We start from the raw sequence: 21,393 nt of genomic DNA, 5'->3' as shown, positions 1-21,393 counted from the left end.
TCTACTTCCCTGCTGTGTTTAAAAATGTATTTTTGAAAGGTCCTGGGAACAGCATCACCAGTCATTTTTGGGCCCAATCCTCCTGCCTCTTTGTTTTCAGTCTCCTGGTGCGGTTTCTGTAAATGCTGTTTGTTTTCTGGGATAGAGCCTGCATGTGAATGACTGACTGCCAGAGCAGTGAAGGATAGTGTGTCAGATGACCAACAAAATACAAAAATAACTTAACACAGAGTGCTCCCAGGTGTGCAAAGCAAACGTGGGAAGGGGGAAGATATTTTTCTCTAATCTTTGTCCTAGAAATATTGCAGGTTACTTTTAACAATAGTACACAAATGCAACCTTTCAAGTTGAGGGTCTCAAAGAAAAAAACATTTTGACAATGAAAGACACCAAGAGATGCTGTTTGTGTGATTAATCTCTCTTCTTTCAAGAGGGTGAAATCTCACAATTTTTACCCCTCTCACAAACCTTTAAATTTCCACTTTCATTTCCCAATCCTGCAAACACTTACACTCGTATGTAACCTTTTACTCACAGGAATAGTCCTGTTGACCTCAATGGGACTACTACCATGAATAAAGTTGTGTGTGTGTGTATAAGTCCTTTCAAGATCAGGACTTCGCCTGAGCTGCTCATACGCTGCAATGTAAGGTATTCATTTTTTCCCTAGCCTTCCTTGGGGTTTTAATTGCTGTATTACTTCTGCAATGATCCCAGCCTGGCAGTAAGAGTCTGGAATTGAAACCTGGGAAGCAAGAACATACGGTTGGAAAATCATTTTCTAGTCATGTGGCAGTGTTGTTAAAACTGTCTTCACTGTATGCCTTTCATCTAAGGGTTTCAAAGTAATCTTGCAAAGTTAAAGTTCAGACACACTTGTGAGTTAGATAAGTAGCATTTAGCAGATGACTAAACATGGGCAGGAGGCTGTTTTCCTTAAGGTCACTTAGTAAGCCAGTGGCAGAATTGGGACAGAAAAGAGGAGACTCGGTAATATTTTCAAAGCACTGAACCACTGGAGTGGCCAGTGTCAGACCATTCTGACTACAAGCAGAAATATTGCAGCCACTTACTCCATATTCCATTCTTATTTTGAGGAATACTTTTATTTTCGATGGATCAGGTATTCAGGTTTTCAAAATGGATTTTAAGCATCTGGACTTCTTGTAAAACACTCCCCCCCTCCTCCCTTTGCAGACTTCTGAGAACTCAGAATTGGAAGGGTTTGTGTTTAGTTTACCCTCTTCCAATTAGTTTGTGTCATGGTGGGTTGAGCAGTCCTTTGCACTGTATTGTGTATTTTAATGTATAAGATAAGTGCGGACAAGTTTTTTTATTAAAATCTAAATAAACACATATGCAAATACATTTTGTATATGCAGTGACAACTTTTTCCAAGAAATTCCTTAAGTTTTTTTTTTCTAGGTATATATTTATGGTTTGGCACCACCAAGGTCTGAGTGAAAATTATGCCCTTTAAAATATGCATATGATGGTTTAAAAAGCAAAACAAAATCTAAAGTGGTTGAACTGTGTTTTTATTCATGAAAACAGTTTGATTCCAAAGGAATATTTTTGGTGCTCCCAGTAAATGCTTTTTAAAGAAGGTGGCATGAAAAATAATTATCTCTTGCTCCCTCTTTCTAAGGCCAGTTTTGCACAACAAATTTTTGCTGGCATAGCTATGTCAGGGGTGTGAAGAGGAGTGATGCCTGATGAAAACTGCTGTGCCAGTGGAAGCCCCTAGTGTAGATGCAGTTTTCCTGGCAAAAGTGTGCTTTTGCCAGCTTAGCTTATTTTCCTTGGGATGCTTGGTGGTGGTGCTGGGGCTGGTAAAAGCTATACTAGCAAAAGTTCTATTTTGTTGGCGTAAATTGCATCTATACGAGGAGTGTTTTGCCAGTGAAGTATACCAATACAGCCATACTGGCAAAGCGTTCCTAGTATAGATCTGGCCTGACTCTTATCACCATCTCCTCATTTCTAAAATGCTGGTGTGATTGTAAACAACTCTAAAGCTCTTGTTTGGTTAAACAAGGCTTGGGTGTATTTTTAGACTTTTAAGTCTTTGATATCCCAAAGTCTCTTCCTTTCCTAACATCAGTTTAGCAAAGTTTTGCTTTTAAATCCCCACTGCGTTCAAACAAGCCTGTCCGTGCCTGTCCACACTTAAGATTTTTTTTATTTTATTTTATTTTATTTTTTAAGTTCATGCTAGTCTGATGTTGAAAGACTACTGTTAGGGAAGAGTCTGTGTTACTTTTTTTGGTGACAGCCATGTGATTGGTGAACTGGAATAACGTTTCTTTAGCTACACATCATATAACAGTTGTGGTCAGTTTCTGGGATTTTCCAAGCAGCTGGTATCTATAATTGAGTAGGTTTTATGGGCAACATTTGCCTGACTGAGGTTGAACAAACGCTATAGTATAATATGTTAGGTCATTTAAAGTGAATCGTACTGATCCAAAAGGGCCCAGCCATTTGAAAAACAACATACCGGGGTTGGGTGAGACATGACATTTTCAGTTTTGGGCTACTGGGGTTTTACTCCCATCAGGTACTTACATCTTGTCTGCAAAGAGAGGCTCAGTTTTGTCTTGAATTAGCACTCTTGTGCATTCCAGCAGCTTATTTGTCTGTGGCTCAAGTAGGCATGCTGACCCCCATTTCTATTGTTTGCATGCTGTGTATTCCGTTGGATTAAAGGTGAGGCTCTGGTGCTGCTTTTTTATCATAAATTTGTCATGTAATTACACTGAGGGGTCAGAAAGAGTCCTCCCCCATGCTTTCCTACTGTGCATTCTGGAAAAGCTTAGTTGCTAGGTAGGTTGAACCCTGGAACATTCTGCAAACTTCAGTGTGACTTTGTGTGCTTTGGGGTATGCTGTATGGTGTCAAGCATGATTAACCAGGATCTCAATCTGTACTCTGGGAATTCATTCATATCACGGGTTACTCTGTAATGAAACAGGCTCTGAGCAGCATTCCAGAGCGGAACGCCTGTTTCCTTCTTCAGCTTTCCTTTGTGTGTGACAGTACAGAACGGGGATAAATGGAATTATCCGATCGTGTATATATAACTAATTTGTCTAAACACAGACTGGTGTCATGACTATCAAAACCGTACAATGTTAGGTTCCAGTTGTAGCAAGGGTAAAAACATTCTTGCCTGAATTGAATTTTTTTTTAAATGCAAAAACAGTTCTTCTCTTTTTCTTTGTACACCCCTCTCAGTTGCTGGAATGTGGATGTTCTCCATTAGCCTATACTGTTGTTGTTCTTTGAGCGGTTAGTTTCTAGGAAATTCCCTATGGATGAGACACTGACTTGGTATCATAGGCAATTAATACTCTTTGCCCTGTGGTGCTGTAATCTGAGTTTTTCTGTTGTGTGACGACAGAAGCAGCTGCTTTGACGGTTGTTGTGTACAGTGGGAGTAAAGCTGCCAGTGAGTAAAATTACTGCAAACCCAAGCCATAGAGCTTGCCAAAAACCACTAAGATTTTCAATGTATTTACTTCTACTGTCCTAATCCAGCTTTAAACATCTGTGTAATTACTGTTTTTGGCAATATACGTGATGTATTAGCACAGTTTACTTTAGGGAACAAAAAACCATGGCACATTATATTTTTGCAATGGTGTTAGTTTTATGGATTTGATATCATCCAAGCATAATTATGTATAAAATGCTAAAAGTGCTTAACCCATTGCAACATCTGTGACAGATGAATAATGTTAAGTAAGCAGATTAGTTTTGAGCAGTTTGCATGGTATGTTCAGTTAAAAGTGTGATTGGGGCACAGCATGGCTTCTGAATGTGGAGATGTTTGTGACTTTTTTTTAAAAAGTTGTTAAATATATGCAATGTATTTGTAATCATGCATCTACATACACGTTATTCTAGAAATTAGATTTTTAAGTTCATAGTTTTTCCAGTTCTTTTGCCAGACGATTCCATCACCATATGGGATATCCATTTCCATCTTTAAATTGTCGTTCTTTTGTGGTAACTGTGCCAAAAAGATGTTTTTAGAGGGCAGGGGTGCATGTGTGTGTGGGAGAATGTGTTGACATTTATTGCAAAGGCGTAAAATATCTAAGGACCTTGAAAGTTGTTTGAATCACTGTTCAAGTAATAAAGGATTAATTTATAGAGCATTTGCTCTGGGGTAACCATGGTTTAATCTTAATTAGGTGCTTTCTAGTAGTTCCTGCCTTACCTTACTCTTCTGGATTTCCCATGTTACTTCTACACAACTGAAGGTCCTATAACTATTTGCCCTCTCTATCTATCCAGTGATACTAGGACTACTCTAATGTGATGGATTTTTTCCTGGAGAAATAAAAACAGATGTATTGTTTCATGGTGGTGTCAGTTAATCCTCTCCACATTTTTGAAATTGTGAATTGTTCTCTGTGAGAATCCTAGGAAATGTGATCTGTTTGTGGAAGGATGTTGAGCAGTGCTTATGAGAGGCTTTCATCATGTGCCTTTTAACAATACTTAAAATATAGATGGGCAGCTTCTGCACTAGATTACAGATGGACGAGCAAACTGAGCTAAACTCTGTTTTATGTGAAAGATTGGCCAAGCATGTGTGTGTCCTATAAAAAGCCAATATGAATACATTCTGATTTAATAAACAATAGCCCTGTATGCAGAGACTTATTTTCCTGTGCATATAACAAACCACTTGTACCTTACATATATCACTTATTATTTTCCTCTAGTTTAATCTGAGATGAAAAAATGTAACTATGGCACTGATCCTGCAGTCTTTACTTGTGGGTAGTCCTTAAATAGGCAGTCCTGTTGAAGTTTTGTATCCTCCATTTTTGCATGTCATACAGAGCTGGTATTCTTTGGTGCCTTCTGTCCAGTACATTACCTCTGATAGTACCTGGCTCAGGTGAACAGCAGCATGTTCTCTCTCTTTTGTGGATAATTTTGCCTTTTCCTGGATTGGTGATAACAGTAGAAAATCCAGCTGTGGGAAGCAGGTCTGACCTGTTCCTTAAGGTAATTTACAATCAACCAGACCAAGTTCGGTTTGTATTCCATGTATTGCTGGCACTCATTCAGAGTCCAGTCCCTCTACAAAGTGAGTCACGTTAAATCACTTGGTTCAAGCCTGGCTCTGGCATAAGCATCCCCCAATAAAGCTGCACCTTCCAATTAGGGCTCGATTTAACCAGTAATCTTAAATGTTGAGACTATTCCTGGTCTCCTTCCTCCCCCCCCCGCCCCCCAGCTGCCTTAGGCTGTGTCTATTTAGGATTGCCAGGTGTCCGGTTTTTGACTGGAACACCTGGTCGAAAAGGGACCCTGGTGACTCCTGTCAGCACCGCTAATGGCTGTTAAAAGTGCGGTTGGTGGTGCAGGCAGGCTTCCTGTGACTCCTGGGAAGCTGCTGGCATCTCCCTCTGGCGGAGAGACGGCCACAGGGGGTTCTGTGCTCTGCCCCTGTCCCCATTGCCAGCTCAGCAGCTCCCATTGGCCAGGAACTGCGGCCAATGGGAGCTGAGAGGGCGGCATCTGCAGTGTGGGCAGTGCGCAGAGCCAGATGGCTGTCCCTCTACCTAGGAGACAGAGGGAGACGCTGGCAGTGATGCGGAGCCAGGTATGGAGCCTGCCTGTGCTGCCAACCAGACTTTTAACAGCCTGCTGCTTCCTGGGAGCTGACTGAGGTAAGGATGGCCCAGATCCCATGCCCCGAACCTCCTCCCATGCCCCGAACACTGCCCAAGCCTGAACCCACTCCCACACCCTGAACCCTTCATTTCTGACCCCACTCTGGAGCCTGTATCCCCTCCCGCACCCCAACCCCTTGTCTCAGCTTGGAGCCCCCTCCGACAGCCCAGCCCCCTGTCCCAGCCTGGAGCACTCTCCAACATGTCAAACTCTGGCCCCACCCTAGAGCCCACACCCTCATCTGGAGCCATCACCCCCTTCTGCACCCCAACCCCCTTCCTGAACCTGGAGCTCTCTCCTGCACTTCAAACCCCTCATCTCCAGCACCAATTAGAGCCCCCACCCACAGCCGGAGCCCTCACCCCTCTCGCACCCCAATCCCCTACCCCAGCCTGGTGAAAGTGAGCAAGGGGCAGGGCCTTGGAGAAGGGGTGGGGCAGGCGATGGGGCAAGGGTGTACGGTTTTCTGCAAATAAAAAGTTAGCTATGCTGGTGGGACAGCGTCTCACGTTGACATAGCTCTGTCCGCACTGGTGCTTCTGTCAGTGAAACTTATGTGGGGCAGGGATGTGTCTCCCCCACTCCTCATTCCCTGACCAACAGATGTTTTGTTGAAAAAAGAGCTAGTGTAGACATAGCCTTACTCAAAAGTGAGAAGATGACTGGAATGCTTCAGGAGATGGACAATATAAACACAGATGAATTTGGTAAGAGAAGCTTTTGTTGCCGTCAGGCATAGGCCCTTGAATCCTTAGGTGAGATTTTAAATTCTGTTTTCATTCTTACCCGGGATCATGTGTGCAGCTTGATACCTAGGTTCTTTATCTTGGGCAGTTGGAAAAAAACTGGCCAGGTTTTGTTAAGGCTGCTTCTGCCATCTATCTCCCCTTCCCAGATCAGCATGATCTTGGCAGCAGGTGTCTGACTAGCTGGACTTCGGTGGTACTGGCTTAAAAATCCTGTCAGTCAAACACAATTTCCCCAAAATGGATATTTTTCACCCTTGAATGAAGAGGAAGGTTCTCACCCTCCAGCAGAGTCTGTAAGATAACTTAATGCGAAGGGCCATAAACTGTATCAATATTGAAGAGGTTACGAGGCTGACTTTTTCTAAGTGAAAGATGAGCTTCCACTCCTGATAGAGGAAGGAAAAGCTGACGAAGCTGCTTTGCAGTCACTTGGCTCTTGAGCATGTAATTTATAAAAGTTGGGGCTAATCCTGATAGAAAATTGCATGCCATCTGCTCCGGGGGAAAATATATAGGTTATCTACAGCTAAGTCTGTCTTAGGGGGCATTTCCCTGCAAGTAGATTCTGCTCTTGTCACTGGGGGAAGAAATGTTATCTCTGTCTGTAGAAGTCAGCAAGGGCATTACTGACAAATGTGTGAAGGTGGAATTTAAAAGGTCATAGGATCTAGCCACATCCCAATTAGAAACTGCGATATACTTGTGCTGATCACATGCCTTGTTAGAATGGCTTGAGGATTAAACCAGCAGGAAGAAGCGGTAGCTCCTTTCTGGTTATCTCATGGAACTCAGGCCTTACATAAACTATAGCAGCCACTCACAGCACCTTAAGACCTCTACATTAGGGTATCCCTGCAGTTGTGGCAAGACTTGCAGTTTGTTTTAAGATGTTGGTGTGCTTGTCTCTGTATGAGATTCCATTTGGTATCCTTACCTTTCAGTGTAAGGTAGTGGGTTGTGTAATTGCTTGCTAATTTATATCTAGCATGGATGTTCCCTTCCTCATTTGACTAAAACCAAAAATAGAACAGTCTGTCTCCTTTTAGGATACGTCTCTGCTCCGAATCTTTGAATCAAAATAGCCTTCTAGTTTTAGAGGAGAGGGAGATGGCGGTGGTGTTCTCCTATCCCAGGAATGAGAGAAACAGGAACCAAATTCTAAAAACCAAGTTTTTGCATAGCCTTCTTTTCCCTTCCTATCTGTACTTACCTTCCCTGATTGTGTCCTCGAGGGTTTGAGCCAGTGGATAAGAATAACCGCAGATGGATGGGTTTAATGAATTCTGAGAGGCTATCAAAATAAAATTCTGATCTATGCTCTATGTTCTTATAATAGTCACCAGTGTTTCACCATACAGAAACTACTCTCTCCCCTGCCTCTTATCTGAAGAGGCGGCATATCAGTATCATCATGTGCGATAGAGGGTTATTCTTCGGCTTTACAGTTTCTGAGATGCCCCTGGGAACTGTCCAGGTTTGGATTTAAAATGGCTAAATTGGTTTGTTGCCCAAAATAAACCTTATATAGCATCAACAAAGAGTTTATTTTAGCAGTTAACCCAGGGGAATTATCCAGGCTTTATCAACATATAAGATATTTATCAGTGTGTTGCTGTAGACCCTTGCCATCACTGATTTCTTTGGTCAGTTGACGTCTTCATTGCTATGCTCTTCTCTTTGGATTTGCATCATATCACCTTGTGTTGGCAGAATGATGGTAACTGCTTTAAGAAATAAAGGACTTGGAATAATTTCTTACCTGGATGATTGGCTCATTCAGGAAATGCCTCAGATTCAAGCCCCAGCCTGAACATGCCAGCGAAAGCATTTTTGTGTTTTTGGGTATTTTCAGTGCTGGGAGTAGTAGTAGTCAATAACAAGAATTTATTGTAGCCTGTTTTAAGACATTTCAGATGCACAGAACCAGTTTTTTGTTTCTCAAAAAACTTTTTAAAAGTCTGAATGTCCTTTTCTTAATCTTAAGCAGTTTCAGAAGCTTAATGTAAGGGACATTGGATCTTTTGAGGCTCCTGATTTCATGCTTGCAGTTAGTACCATGGGTTGCGTTTTCAAGCTGGAATAATTTAAAGCTACAGCTGATCCACCAGGGAATATATCTTTTTGGAAATTGTATTTGTCCACCTCAGTTGGTCACAGTCTCCTTTAATTACTGGCTTCAAAGGCCATGTATGCAGAAGGAAAACTTATGATGATTCACCAGTGTCACAGCTCTGTTAGTGATAGTGATGGAAAGCTCTGGAGTAGGCAGGCCTTGAGTATCTTTATTCCATCTTTTAACCTTGCTATTTTATTATTTGTCACCAAGAAACCACTAGATAAGTTCTTGGTTACTAGCATCGTGATCTGGGTTTGAATTGGGCAACCTAAATGGGAAAAGTTCTATATCCCTGAGAATCATCTAGTCCCCTTGACCATAATACTTTTTTATATTTAGTTGGTGTTGGCACTGGTCCTGCTTTGAGCAGGGGATTGGACTAGATGACCTCCTGAGGTCTCTTCCAACTCTAATATTCTATGATCTATATTCAGGGGGAACAGGAATATATTAAAGTGGACAGACACTACCGAGATCCAGAAGCTCCTCCATGGAAGAGGATTCAAGGCAGCAGTGCGATTGTCTTTGCAAGCCCTTTGCACATCTTTCCAAGCTTTTTAGATCGAGTAACTTTTGTTTGAGGTGCAGCGATTGGTCACAGAGTTCTTAAAGCAATGTTACCTTCCTAATTTCCTTGATTACTTTATATCTAAATGGTATGGATTGCTTTCCATAACTCTGGATTGACAGATTAGAGAATACAGAGTTTTATCTTCTAATTTTTTGTCTGTCTTGGATCTCTTCCTTGGGAATGTCTCCCTTTGAGTTAGCATATTTTCAGGAAAATAGTATGACATATGCGTAACCGTGACTAGTTCAGATTCCTTCTACTGAACAATTTTAAGAAGTGCTTGTGGATGCCTCATTTGGTGCAAATTCTCTTAGAGGCTTTCCAGAAGAGAGGTTGCCAAAAATTCTAACACTGTTGTTTGTGCTGCTAGCTGTCACTCAAAGATGTAACACGCAACCTGTCAGTCCAGATTGTTGGACTGGAGTGGTAGAAAAGGCATTTACTGGTAAATTATTTCTTAGTTCCTAGAAGAGAGAACAGGAGACTAACTATATGTAGTGGTGTTCTGTATTACAGCCTTCTGTATTAGGTGATGGTGTGATCTGGGTTTTAGGGAGGAGAGGGGGTTTCTTTTGAGTGGAGGGGTGTGAAATTCTGTGCACTCACTGTCCAGGGCTGTTTTGCAGTTTGAGGATCCTAGCTCATAGATCAGAGCTATCACATACTATTCACTTGTAAATGCTGTTGAAATAACTATACTTGCCCAATCCAACCTTGCATTAAAAAAAAAAAAAAGCTAAATGCACAGTCTGTACCCTAGTACTGCTTACAATAATGAAAGAGACAAGACAGGTATGCTTGCTTTTTTTTGTTAAAGAAGAAAAGTAATTGGTGAAGAAGAGGTACTGCTATTCAAGCTTTACAAAGTCCATTATTGGAAAAACAACCAAACAAAGTGAAAGCTGTGTGCTACCTGTGGTGCCTGCAGGAGCAGCTTTGGGCATGTTGCCACCTTATTGTGTGAGCCTGTTGGATCTTCCAAGCCAAGTGTGGTCAGGCTAGTTCAACATGTGAAGGGAAGACTTCCCAACCAATATTTGGGAACTGCAGTAAGGGCAGGAATTGTGGTTGAGTGGATGTGGTACTTCTTATTGTGTCAGCTCTGTTGGATATTGTGCTGCTGAAGGTACTGTTATTCAATTGAGATGTAAAATGGAAATCATGACCTTTTGTTAAAAATTCCCTGGTACTTGTGAGAATAGAGGCTGGAAATCTTATATCTTGATCAGATTCAGATACTGGTAATTACATTTTCCCTTCCTAAATCGTATAGTTCCATTTCTGACCTAAAACTCTGCATGCTCTCTCACCTGCCATGTTCTACTCCAAAGGTAGCTATATTTCAGTGGTGGATTAAATTATCTTTGTGCCTAGTTTGTAAGGAGCTTTGAGGATCTTTTGGGGATGAAAGCTGCTGTGTAAACTATCTGCAAGGTATTTGAAGCTAGTGATTCACTTATCAAACAGCTTCTTTAAAGGGCTTCACGTATTTTGCAGTTTTATCTCATGCAAACTGAAATATTTTTGTAGGTTCCTTTTTGATTTTCAGAACTGGAGGGATTGTGAGGGGTTTCTGAGTATTAATGTTTCCTTTTTTTTTTTTCTTTTTTTTTTTTCTTCCAAGAGCTTCTTTAAAACGCTGGGGTTGTTGGAGTGGTCGAATTTTTCCTGGAATTGAGTGAGAAATTCAGAAGACTGAAGCCCAGGCTTACTGTCTACCTTTCACGGAGGCCCAGCCGTGAGAGGACAGAAGAAGGCACGTGGCGAATCATGACAGCTGACAAAGAGAAGGACAAAGACAAAGAGAAGGACAGGGACCGGGACCGGGACAGGGAACGGGACAAGAGAGAGAAAGTGAGAGAGAGCGAAAACTCCCGTCCTCGTCGGAGCTGCACTTTGGAAGGAGGTGCCAAGAATTACGCCGAAAGTGACCACAGTGAAGATGAGGACAATGACAACAACAGTGCAACCACAGAGGAGTCCACCAAGAAAAATAAAAAGAAGCTGCCGAAGAAGAAATCTCGCTATGAGAGAACCGACAGTGGTGAAATAACTTCCTTCATCACGGAGGATGATGTTGTCTACCGGCCTGGAGGTAAAGAACCCTTAAAAATGTGCTTTCGTGGACTGTAGTTGTGGACTTGTCTTCCCATGTCTTGGCTATCGCATACAGCACTGTGTGCTTGAATTTGTACCCTGTTGGTTTTAGCTGGGAGGGTATGTGCTCTCCAGTAGGGGTCATTGGAAAAAGGAGATAAAACACATGCTAACTCTCTTGATCTCAAGTCCCCTGCATTTCACCAAATTCTGGTTGGGCATGAATTCAAGTCTTTATTTTAAACAAAATACCCGGGGTGACGTGGGGATGGGTGACTGGGCGGGTGGGAGAGGTCATCGGGGGCTGGAGTCTGAAGCCCTGCAGCCTGGGGATGGGGCCCAGGAACAAAGCCCAAAGCTCTTTGGCTGGAGCCTGCTGCCCTGCCACCTCAGGGCTGAAACCTGAAACCTGAACCCCACTGCCCCTAGGAAGGTAGGGAACTCACAGGCTGCATGCTCCTTCAGCGTTGTGCCCCAGATGTCTCCAGAGGGGAGCAGGACCCAATCTGTGCTCATGGCCCCAACACCAAGAAGCACATCCAGGAGCAACGGGAGTGGGTGCTGCTGCTTCTCTCTCTCTCCCCCCTACCCCCAAGCGTCCTCTCCAGTCAGAGCTCAGAAAGTGGTGGCCACAAGAAAAGCCCCTGGCACCACATTTCAGAAACGCTGATCTAGAATGTGAGTTGCCTAACCTAAATTCTTAGGTTGGATTGATGTGAGGAAAGTGACTGGCAGAGCTGTTGTGAAATAAGTTATTTTGCAATAAGTATTCAGAATAGCTCCACCTGTGGATGTTCTGTTCTGGAATAAGTGTTTTTTATTTAGGAAAAACTTGATCTGGTTTGTGAGCAGAGGGATTATTCCTGAAGAGCGTGTCTATAGGGGAACTTTTCTGAAATAGCTATTGTAGAATAACTTACTCCACAGTATTCAGAGTTGCAGCCATGTTAGTCTGTAGTTAGTCTGTTAGTCTGCTTAAATAAATTTGTTAGTCTCTAAGGTGCCACAAGTACTCCTGTTCTTTTTACTCCACAATAACGATGCCAGTCAATTTCCTGCTGTAGACAAGGCTTTATTCTTCACTGCTACCGCTACCCATAGTGTTCTTTCATGTCCCTCTTCACTTTTATCATCTTTCTAAATGCCTAACCTCCCAGTGAGGGTAGATTAACATGTACTAGACCAGTGTTTCTCAGTGTCGGTCCCTGAGATCTCCTGGACACAGTTCAGGAAGGCAGCAAGCTGGTTCATGATGTCGAAAACTTGAGACTATCTGCTCTGCACTAGACCATGTCAGCTTCCCCCCTCTGCTGACTTGTTAGCTTGTCCATGGGATGAACTTCACATGCCAAGACTGGCATTTGTGCCTGAAGTTTGCCACTGGCTAGCAGCATAAATAATTTTCAAGTTAACCTAGCAAAGTCCCTTTTTCTAGGTGTCTGCGCTGCCCCCAAAATGTGCAATGTTCTTTTTTTGGGGGGAGGCTTCCCTGTTAATAAGGCCCACTGTTTCAGTGGTCAGTGTAGGCAGCAAAGCTATGCTATGTTGCAGTATTTCTTTTGAGCTTTCTGCTCCAAATGAGTCCCAGTTCTATATTCTAGCCTGACTGGTGTGCAGTATTTTGTCGCCTTTCCAGTACAGGCATTCAGTTGCAATGTAAACATGCAATTCTCCTTGCTCATTAGCTGAAATGTAGACATTTTCTGGTTTGTATGGGAAGATACCTGGTAGCTGTTGCAGTTGTTGTTCGATATTGTGGTCAGGGTGCTGTTTCACTGGGCAGTGTACACAGTTGGTTAAACAGTCCCTGCTCCAAATAGGCTGCAGTTTTGTAAAGTTAACCTCCTCTAGTAGCTTTGAACATAGTTTTGATGCATCTTGAAATGGTGTACCAGGATAGTATTAATGAACGTCAAGAAGCCTGTCCTAGGCTAGTGGCAATGTATAAAACAAGTTTGTTCTTTGAGGGAAATGAAAGAGATGCAAATGCCCATAACCCCGTAGTGGGCCCTGCTTACTCCTCCTTTTGTATAGCTTGTTACTAGAACTCTACTGCCAGCCTTATAACCAGTCTTCAGGGAAGCAATATTTATAGCAAGTGTGACTATAGCAATGAGACTGGAGACCCGGAACCTAGTACCCACTCTGCCATTGTCTTGTTTTTTGATACTAGACAAATCTCTTAATATATCTACACTGCAGTTTCCCTCTCAGATTAAAAAAAAAAAAAAAATCGAATGCATAGCAGCCTTGATAGAGCTCTTTGAGATCCTTCAGTGAAAGGCACTGTACTGGCACTTAACATTTACTTATTAGCAGTGAATACTGGTACTGTCAGCTTTTTTTTTTCTTTCAGGGCAATAATAGGAATAGCGTACACTTATCGTGGATTCTTAGTGTGCCAGCTAATTTAATCACTGCAGGATTTCCCTTAAATTCTTTCAGAGTTCAATTTTCCACATTCAGTACTGACGTAGGAATTTAACTATGACCGTTGTCAGTTAGATTTTTCAGACAACGAAATTCCACGTGGAAGTTTTTTGTGGAGATATTCTCATTTCTGATTGCAGCCATCATTTTGAATAACAAACTCTGTGTTCAGAGTAAAGAATTTTGGAATGCTCAATACCATGAATAATTGCAGTTTTCTTTTTCACCATAAGTGGAATTTATCCTTGTCTCTCCTATCAAAAGATCTAGCTTAGGCGCTTCACTATTTTTGTCCTGCTTCTCTGTAAAATCATCAATGTGCTATAGTAACACTGCTGGAGCAAAACAGACACACACTCCAGAAGAAAACCATGGAAACTAATGATGGGAAGCTTGTCTAATTTTCAAATGATGTGTTGTCTCTGTGGAACATTAAACTTAATTCTTATAGAAGCAGATGAAATTGGTATAAATTGCTTAAGTTAGTGATCATGTGGATATGAGTATGATCAACTCCTGGACCAGATGGGTGATTTATTCTCATGTAAAGTGGGGTGAAAAGTCTGAAAAGTACCATATATACTTGTTCATAAGATGAATATTTCTGGTAAAAAAGTGATGCATCAAAGAGCAGGGGTCGGCTTATAAACGAGTCTACACCAAAATTTGATGACTTTAAACTCTATGGAATCATTGAACTGAATATCTAATACTTTGTCATTTTGTTTACCTGGAGCGTTTACAGGCACGGAGCCCCTCAGTTCCCTGTGGCCACAGTTTGCCGTTCCTAGCCAATGGGAGCTGTGGGAAGTGGTGCCACTTCTCACAGCTCCCATTGGCTGGGAACGGCAAACTGTGGCCACTGGGAGCTGAGGGGCTCCATGCCTGTGAACGCTCCAGGTAAACAAAACGTCCAGGCCCACTAGTGGCTTACCCTAACGGGGCAGGAGCCAAAGTTTGCCAACCCCTGAAATACAGGGTCGGCTTATGAAAGGGTCATACAGTTTCTGCTATTTTTACCTATGCATCTTGGGGGGGTCAGCTTATAAACGAACGGGCTAATGAACGAGTATATATGGTAATTAATGGTAAATTCTTTGCGGTTTTAAGGTGTTTCTCTTTGAAGTCTTTCTTGCCTATGCAAAAGTTGGCACTTTGTTTACTAATTTATTTCCCAACAGCATGCTTGACAAGTTTGAGATATCAATTACTGTAATAGTTTTGCTCTCAACAGGCAGGACTTGGAATTTACTAATACTTGATCACTAGTGCAATAACAGCAGGGACCCTGCATAAAGATAAACTTTGGGGCAGTCTGACTTTCAGTGTCATAGGATCAAGACCTCCTAGAGTGTGTTAAGAACAGCTGTTGTGTGGGAGTGGAGGTGCAGTGGGTTGGTTAATGCACTGGCTTTTCATTGCTGAAGGTCCTGGCTTAAAATGTAGATAGAAAATTTTTTTGGTCTCTCATAGTAGTCCATGTTACAGAACTTGGAATGATTAGTAATCTGCTTGCGAGGCTCCCTGTACTGGAATATTAGAGGTATTCCAAGCTTACGCAGAAATGCATTGGCAGAACAGAAGAATTTAAAACAAAGCTTGCCTGCGCTGTGCCTTGGTCATACCATTGTCAATCTAGTTTTTGATTATTTTACTCACTTCTAGAAAAGAGAGCTGTGGAATCCACATGTCTGGGAGGGGGTGGGGACTCTGGATATCAAATCTTCTAGACTGACAATTAAATGTAAAGGTCCATGCCTCTCTCCACACTTAAGTATTTGTTTTACATATATGCATGCATACATACATTATTAACTTATAAATACATTTGTAAATATTTTAATTGCTGTGAAACATTTAACAGCTGCCACTTAGTGCCACTTCTGCAGTGGAAAGTGACAGCTATTGAAAAGGGCGTAACAGCACTGCATCCCAGTTAAGTGGGTCTCTTCTAGAGCAGGACGACTTTTAGTCCATTTTAGTGTGCCTGGCTTTCAAAAAAAGCTGTCCAGCATTGAAAGATCTAGATGGCTGAAAAGCCCTAGGACTGTAATGAGTATGGGGAAAGTTTCATTCTGACTCACCTCAGTATCCACCAGAGAATAAACCTAGGCAGGAGACCTTATAAATGCTGTGGAAGTGGGGAAAGCTTCAGTGATTGCTCATGCTTTATTCACCACAAGAGAATCCCCTTGGAAGAGAAACCTTATTTATGTGCTAGATGTGGCAAAAACTGCAGTTAGGGCTTGTGCCTTATCCGCCAGAGATCACTCAGTGGGGAGAAATGCTATTTATGTACTGAATGTGGGAGAAGCTTCAATCATGGCACAGATGTTTAGAAACATCAGAGAATCCATACATGGTAAGAATTCTGTAAATGCTGGCCGAGCATCAATCGGACTTTATTAGGCACCTGAGAGCGCACATAGTTGACAACGTGGGAGAATGATCTACTCCTACAAATAGAAGATACTTAATTGAACATTATTTTTTTTGGGGGGTGGACAGGATGTTGTAAACAAATTATAAGGGAGCTGGGTGCCCAGCTTCTGTTCCCAGCTGAGACGCTAACTCCAGCCAGTGACCGTGGGCAAATCACTAAGCTCTCTGTACCCATTTTCCAAATCCATAAAATGGGTATTCTACCTCCCTCTCCAGGAAGTTGTCAGGCTTTTCAAATCACTCAAAGAAGGGCAAAATAGTAGTATTAAGTAAGAATTTAGCTTAACTCAATAACATAGTTTGAACTAAAATAACTTTAATAACTTAATCTGAACTAAACTTTCTGTTCAGTAACTAACACAATTGAAGACTCCTGGTATGAAACTTGGTTATTCACTTTCCTTTTTTGCCCTCTGACTTGCCCCCCTCTCTTTACTGCATTGACATTCATGGTTAGTGGTGAAAAATTACACCGCTACAAGGTTCCTTGAGGAGAGGCATGAGCTTAGCAACCATCTTTAAAGGTGATTAGCTATCTGCAGGATATTATAAATAATGTCTTCACTGGATTGCTGTCTTAAATGGTATAGTGATAAGTTTTAAAGAAGGCTAAATGGAAATTAAGATTTCATTCTCTAGCTTCTGATTTGCTTCAGTTACATGTGGTAGTAAAATTCAGAGGCAGTTGAGTTGGTGGTGCAAATTACACAATTGTAAATGGGTGCAGGGGAGTCTAAATTGGTGAAATTTACACAGCAAAGTCCAGGAAGCTGTAAATTAAAGGTGTGTGCACTTCAGGTAGCCTAATTTAACTCCAACCCTCCTGTTGGTTGCTTGTAAGAAAAACAATGCATTTGATTTGATCAAAAAAGTACAGAGAGAGGCAACAAAAATGATTGGGGTATGGAACAGCTTCCGTATGAAGAGAGATTAAAAAGACTGATTATTCAGTATGGAAAAGAGATGATTGAATGGGGATATGGTAGGTCTATAAAATCATGAACAGTGTGGAGAAAGTGAATAGGGAAGTGTTATTTGCCTCTTCACATAACACATGAACCAGACTCACCCAACTAAATTGAATAGGGAGCAGGTTTAAAACAAACATAAGGAAGTACTATTTCACACAACTCACAGTCAGCTTATGGAACTTGTTGCCAGGGGATGTTGTGAAGGCCAAAAGTATAACTGGGTTAAAAAAAAAAAGTTAGACCTATTCTCCAGGAGTTTATCTGTCAGTGGCTATTAGCCAAGATGGTCAGGGACGCAACTCCATTCTCTGTGTCCCTAATCATCGGATTACTAAAAGTTGGGACTGGATAACATGGTGTGGATCACTCAATACTGTGCCCTGTTCTGTTCATTCCCTTTGAACCATCTGGCACTGGCCACTGTCGGAAGACAGTGTACTGGGCTAGAGGGACCATTAGTTCTTATCTTATGTTCTTCTTAGCCTAGAAGTGGCTGCATTTCACTGCTGTTGGACGTAGATAGTTAATAAAATTGCTTGGAATCCCTTTGGAAGAAAGATTAGATAAATATAAGATGCAGTATTTTATTGTTGAGAATACGAATGTGTGTCCCTAGTTAATGTTGCATACAGTGGTGCTACATGCACATCTACGCCATGAGTCTGAATATATGGCTTAGCCCTTATATTTTTATTTGAAGTTACACAAGCCCATATTGTGTAAACTTGGTTAGCCCTGTAGTGTTTTCCCCCATGTCTAATATAGTTTCTTTTTTGTCTGGCAGCTTTTGTCCAAATGAATTTATCATGGTAAAAATGGATTTATTACACAGGGTGTATCCAGATTTGCTTACAGGCTCCATCAGCATGGGCTGTAGTGATGGTATGAGTTAGCTTGATCAAGAAAGTAAATTAATTTCTCTTTCACCCTCTGTACCCAGTCAGATTATTTGACTTATGTTTCCTTTCATTTACAGTGACGACTGAGTCCATCTATAATACAGCCTTCTCCTGTAAGCAGATTCTAACAGTAATCTGCTGTGCTGGCCACCTCTCCAAATCATGTCTGCTATTGGAGTAGTCAGTCCTCTTACTGCCTGGCTGTCTGTGCAGGAGGACATTCTTATGTGGGAAAACACCCACAGTCCTCTGTTTGGCATCAGCAGCTGAGACGCAATAGGACACTTCTGGTTTTTTCAGGGCACACTGTCATGTACACCATTGGACAAAATTGTTGATACATGGTTGTGAGCATGATGTTGTGTGGATTTGCTGAGCTATATTTAGCACTTAACCTAGCTATATTTAACAAGTTTCTGTCAGTGGTGTGAATAAGGCCTAGCTGCTACTTTGTGATGTCAGTCCTTTGTCTTGAAAGGAACTACATGCCATCCTATCTAGTCTGTTGCAATGTAGGTGTTGCTTCCATGAGTTCATACTCAATGAATGCCGTATGGTTTTGAGTATTGGGGTTTGCTAGCTTTTCTCTGGACTTTTTTTTTTTGAGTTAAAATTAACTATAGCTCTCTACTTCTGACCTTGCTAGGGACTATCTGTGTAATGCAAGGTGCTTTCACCTCAAGTCTGTCAACACCATTCCAATTCACCATGGAGAAATTCCTCTGAGATTAGAGAGCTGAAAAAGTGGGTTGCTGAAGTTATGCATTGGCCTTTAAGGCATGATGGTCTCTTTTTTTTTAATAAGAAAACATCTTCATCTTATTCAAATCTGTATGCCACTTCTCTTCAGTGATGGTCTTAGACAGAGGAGGGAAGCACTTTTCAAGTTCAAGCTTCAGTGGGAGTAGTTGGAAGAAGAAAATGAAGGCTGTTCTTTATAAGTTAAACTGGACCTGAAGTTCTCCTAAATATGTCTTCATGCGCAGTCTAACACTCCTTTGGAGTGTAAGACCATGTCTACTCTTACTGGGGATTGATGCTGCTGCAATTGATGTAGCGGGGGTCGATTTAGCTGGTCTTGTGAAGACCCATTAAATTGACCGCAGAGTGCTCCCAGGTCAACTCCAGTACTCCACCAGAATGAGAAGGTTAAGGTAAGTCAATGGGACACTCTAGTAAGTTGATGTAAGCTACCTCGACTCAGCTACATAGCTGGAGTAGCTATGTGGTGTAGACAAGGCTAAGGTTTTCAACTCTAGTTTAGCATCGCCACATTAACTCTGGCTGCGCTCCTGCTGATCTCCTTAGTGAATTCTGTGTAAGGATTGCTCATTTTTCCACCTTTATATTCAGTGTTTCTCAATCTGTGGTCCGCAGAGAAGTGCCTAGTCACATGGTGTTGGCGCTCCTCTTTTTGCTTTCAGCTTTAGCATTAGGCTAATGATGTATTTTTACTTTGTGTAAGCAATTGATATAGTTGCTGAATGGATGGAAATGCATGATCACAAATAGATGGAGTTGTGGGAATTTGATTATAAATGAGTGGAAGATGGGGCCACGGGATTGAAAATGAGTTGAATGGAACACCCTTCACCTTCTTGGTCAGAGGTCCCCAAAGTGTGGGGTGCACCCCTCTTGGGGGGTGTGGAGGAATGTTTAGAGAGGTGCGGAGGGTCTCGGGCCAGCCCCCATGGGGGCGGGAAGAGAGCCCCTCACTGCCCCCAGCTCTGCTCTGGTCCTGCTCCCAGCCGCGTCCCCAGCTCCCTACACCACAACTGGCTCGGTGGGGTTCTGCACCAGCCCCTGACCTCGGCTACTGGCTACGGCTCCATCCCTGGCCTCAGCCCCAGCCCCAGCCTTTGCCTTCTTACCCCGGTCCACATCCTCCATTCACGCCCCCCCCCCCACACCATAGCCCTGTTCCTGGCTCAGGGTGTGTATGTGGGCATGACCCTCAAAAGTTTGGGGACTGCTGCTCTAGGTTATGGTTGTCATGAAAAAGTTTGAAGACCTCTGGTTTATCAGCTTCATTCCAGAGGGCAGAGACATGAAAGAAAAGTTAAAGGACATTAAGAATAGTGAGATCATTCTTGTGGATTTGCAGCTGATTCGTTAACTTTAAAATTAGCTTTCTTTGGATATCCCAGTAGATTACCTTTGAGTATACTGTTTGGCACTGCGTAGGGAAGGATCAGAATTCCTGATCAATCAGATTGCAGAAATTTCTTCATCAGATTTACTGCTCCATTTGGAACAGGAAGGCTTTGTCTGTCTCTCTCTGGATCCATGGGTGTTTTTTGGACTTCGTTGAGGGGGCCTGTCTATTTCCATAAACCCGTTTCCTACATCTGTCTTGATGAATGGAATAAAACAGAACCAAAATACAAGTATTATAGATTTCACCCACCCCCACCAGCTGATGTAAAAGGGGGCATTATTCTTCATGAAGATTAGAACCAGACACACAAGGGTTTTTAGAGGGATAGCTGTGTTAGTCTGTATCCACAAAAATAACGAGGAGTCTGATGGCACCTTAAAGACTGACAGATTTATTTGGGCATAAGCTTTCATGGGTGAAAAAACCTCACTTTTACCCACAAAAGCTTATGCCCGAATAAATCTGCTGGTCTTTAAGGTGCCACTGAATTCCTTGTTTTTACAAGGGTTTTAGTTATTACCAAGTGGACTGTAGTCACGCCACCAATGATAGGGTGCAGGAATGTTGTTTTGACACCCCCTACTCCTCCAGTCGAGGTGGATCCACAGAGAAGGACTTTGCTGTAATCATTTGGAAATGAGGGCAGTGTTGTTTTCATTCGCTATCCAGAACCATTTAAAAGGATCTACAAGGATTAAAAGGATTTGTAAGGATCCATTCCAGCAATGATGTCAGTAGTTATATGTAACAGATGCAGTGGAGTAGCAGGAACAAAGGCCTGGTAGCAGAGGCTAAATGTGCTTCTGTGGAACGAATAGTACCTTTCAGCACTGTCTTTATCCTCCAGGATCCCGAGTAGTGTTGGGCATTCATCCTCAGGGAGGATGTTTTATTAGCAGATGTTCCTTGAATGAACTGTGTAAGGTCTGAACTCCAGAGTTTGTAAACCACTGGAGGCATGGATAATGGAGAGAGAACAGTCTTCCTTAGCAGAAGCAGAAATGCATAAAGAAACACAGAGCATAAGTTCACTGATTTGCAGGTAAGACTGCAAACTGGTGTCTCTTTCTGGTTGATCACAAGAATTGCACTGAAGTATTACCCAGCCAGAGCTATCTCTTTGGTATGTGGAAGATCATGGTTTAAGTGAGGCATCTCTCTACCATCCAGTTGGTTAAAATATCTGAAAGGAAGGATATTCTCAGCTCAACATCATAGTTCTAATGCCCTAATATAGGTCCAGGCTTCAGAAATGATATAACA

The 21,393-nt window shown here is 42.2% G+C and overlaps 1 protein-coding gene across 1 annotated transcript in view; it reads left to right on the top strand.

The window, feature by feature from the left end:
• LOC142045757 (arginine-glutamic acid dipeptide repeats protein-like) overlaps positions 1-21,393 on the top strand; it is a 256,334-nt gene that overhangs the window by 38,500 nt on the left and 196,441 nt on the right. The window contains exon 2 of the mRNA XM_075060204.1: positions 10,758-11,228. Coding sequence (XP_074916305.1) covers positions 10,904-11,228 — 325 coding nt within the window. The 5' untranslated portion in view covers positions 10,758-10,903. The remainder of the gene's footprint in view (positions 1-10,757; positions 11,229-21,393) is intronic.

This window comes from Chelonoidis abingdonii, chromosome 23, assembly GCF_003597395.2.
Source record: "Chelonoidis abingdonii isolate Lonesome George chromosome 23, CheloAbing_2.0, whole genome shotgun sequence".
Classification (NCBI taxonomy): Eukaryota; Metazoa; Chordata; order Testudines; family Testudinidae; genus Chelonoidis; species Chelonoidis abingdonii.
This window is presented reverse-complemented; position numbering and strand designations above follow the sequence as displayed.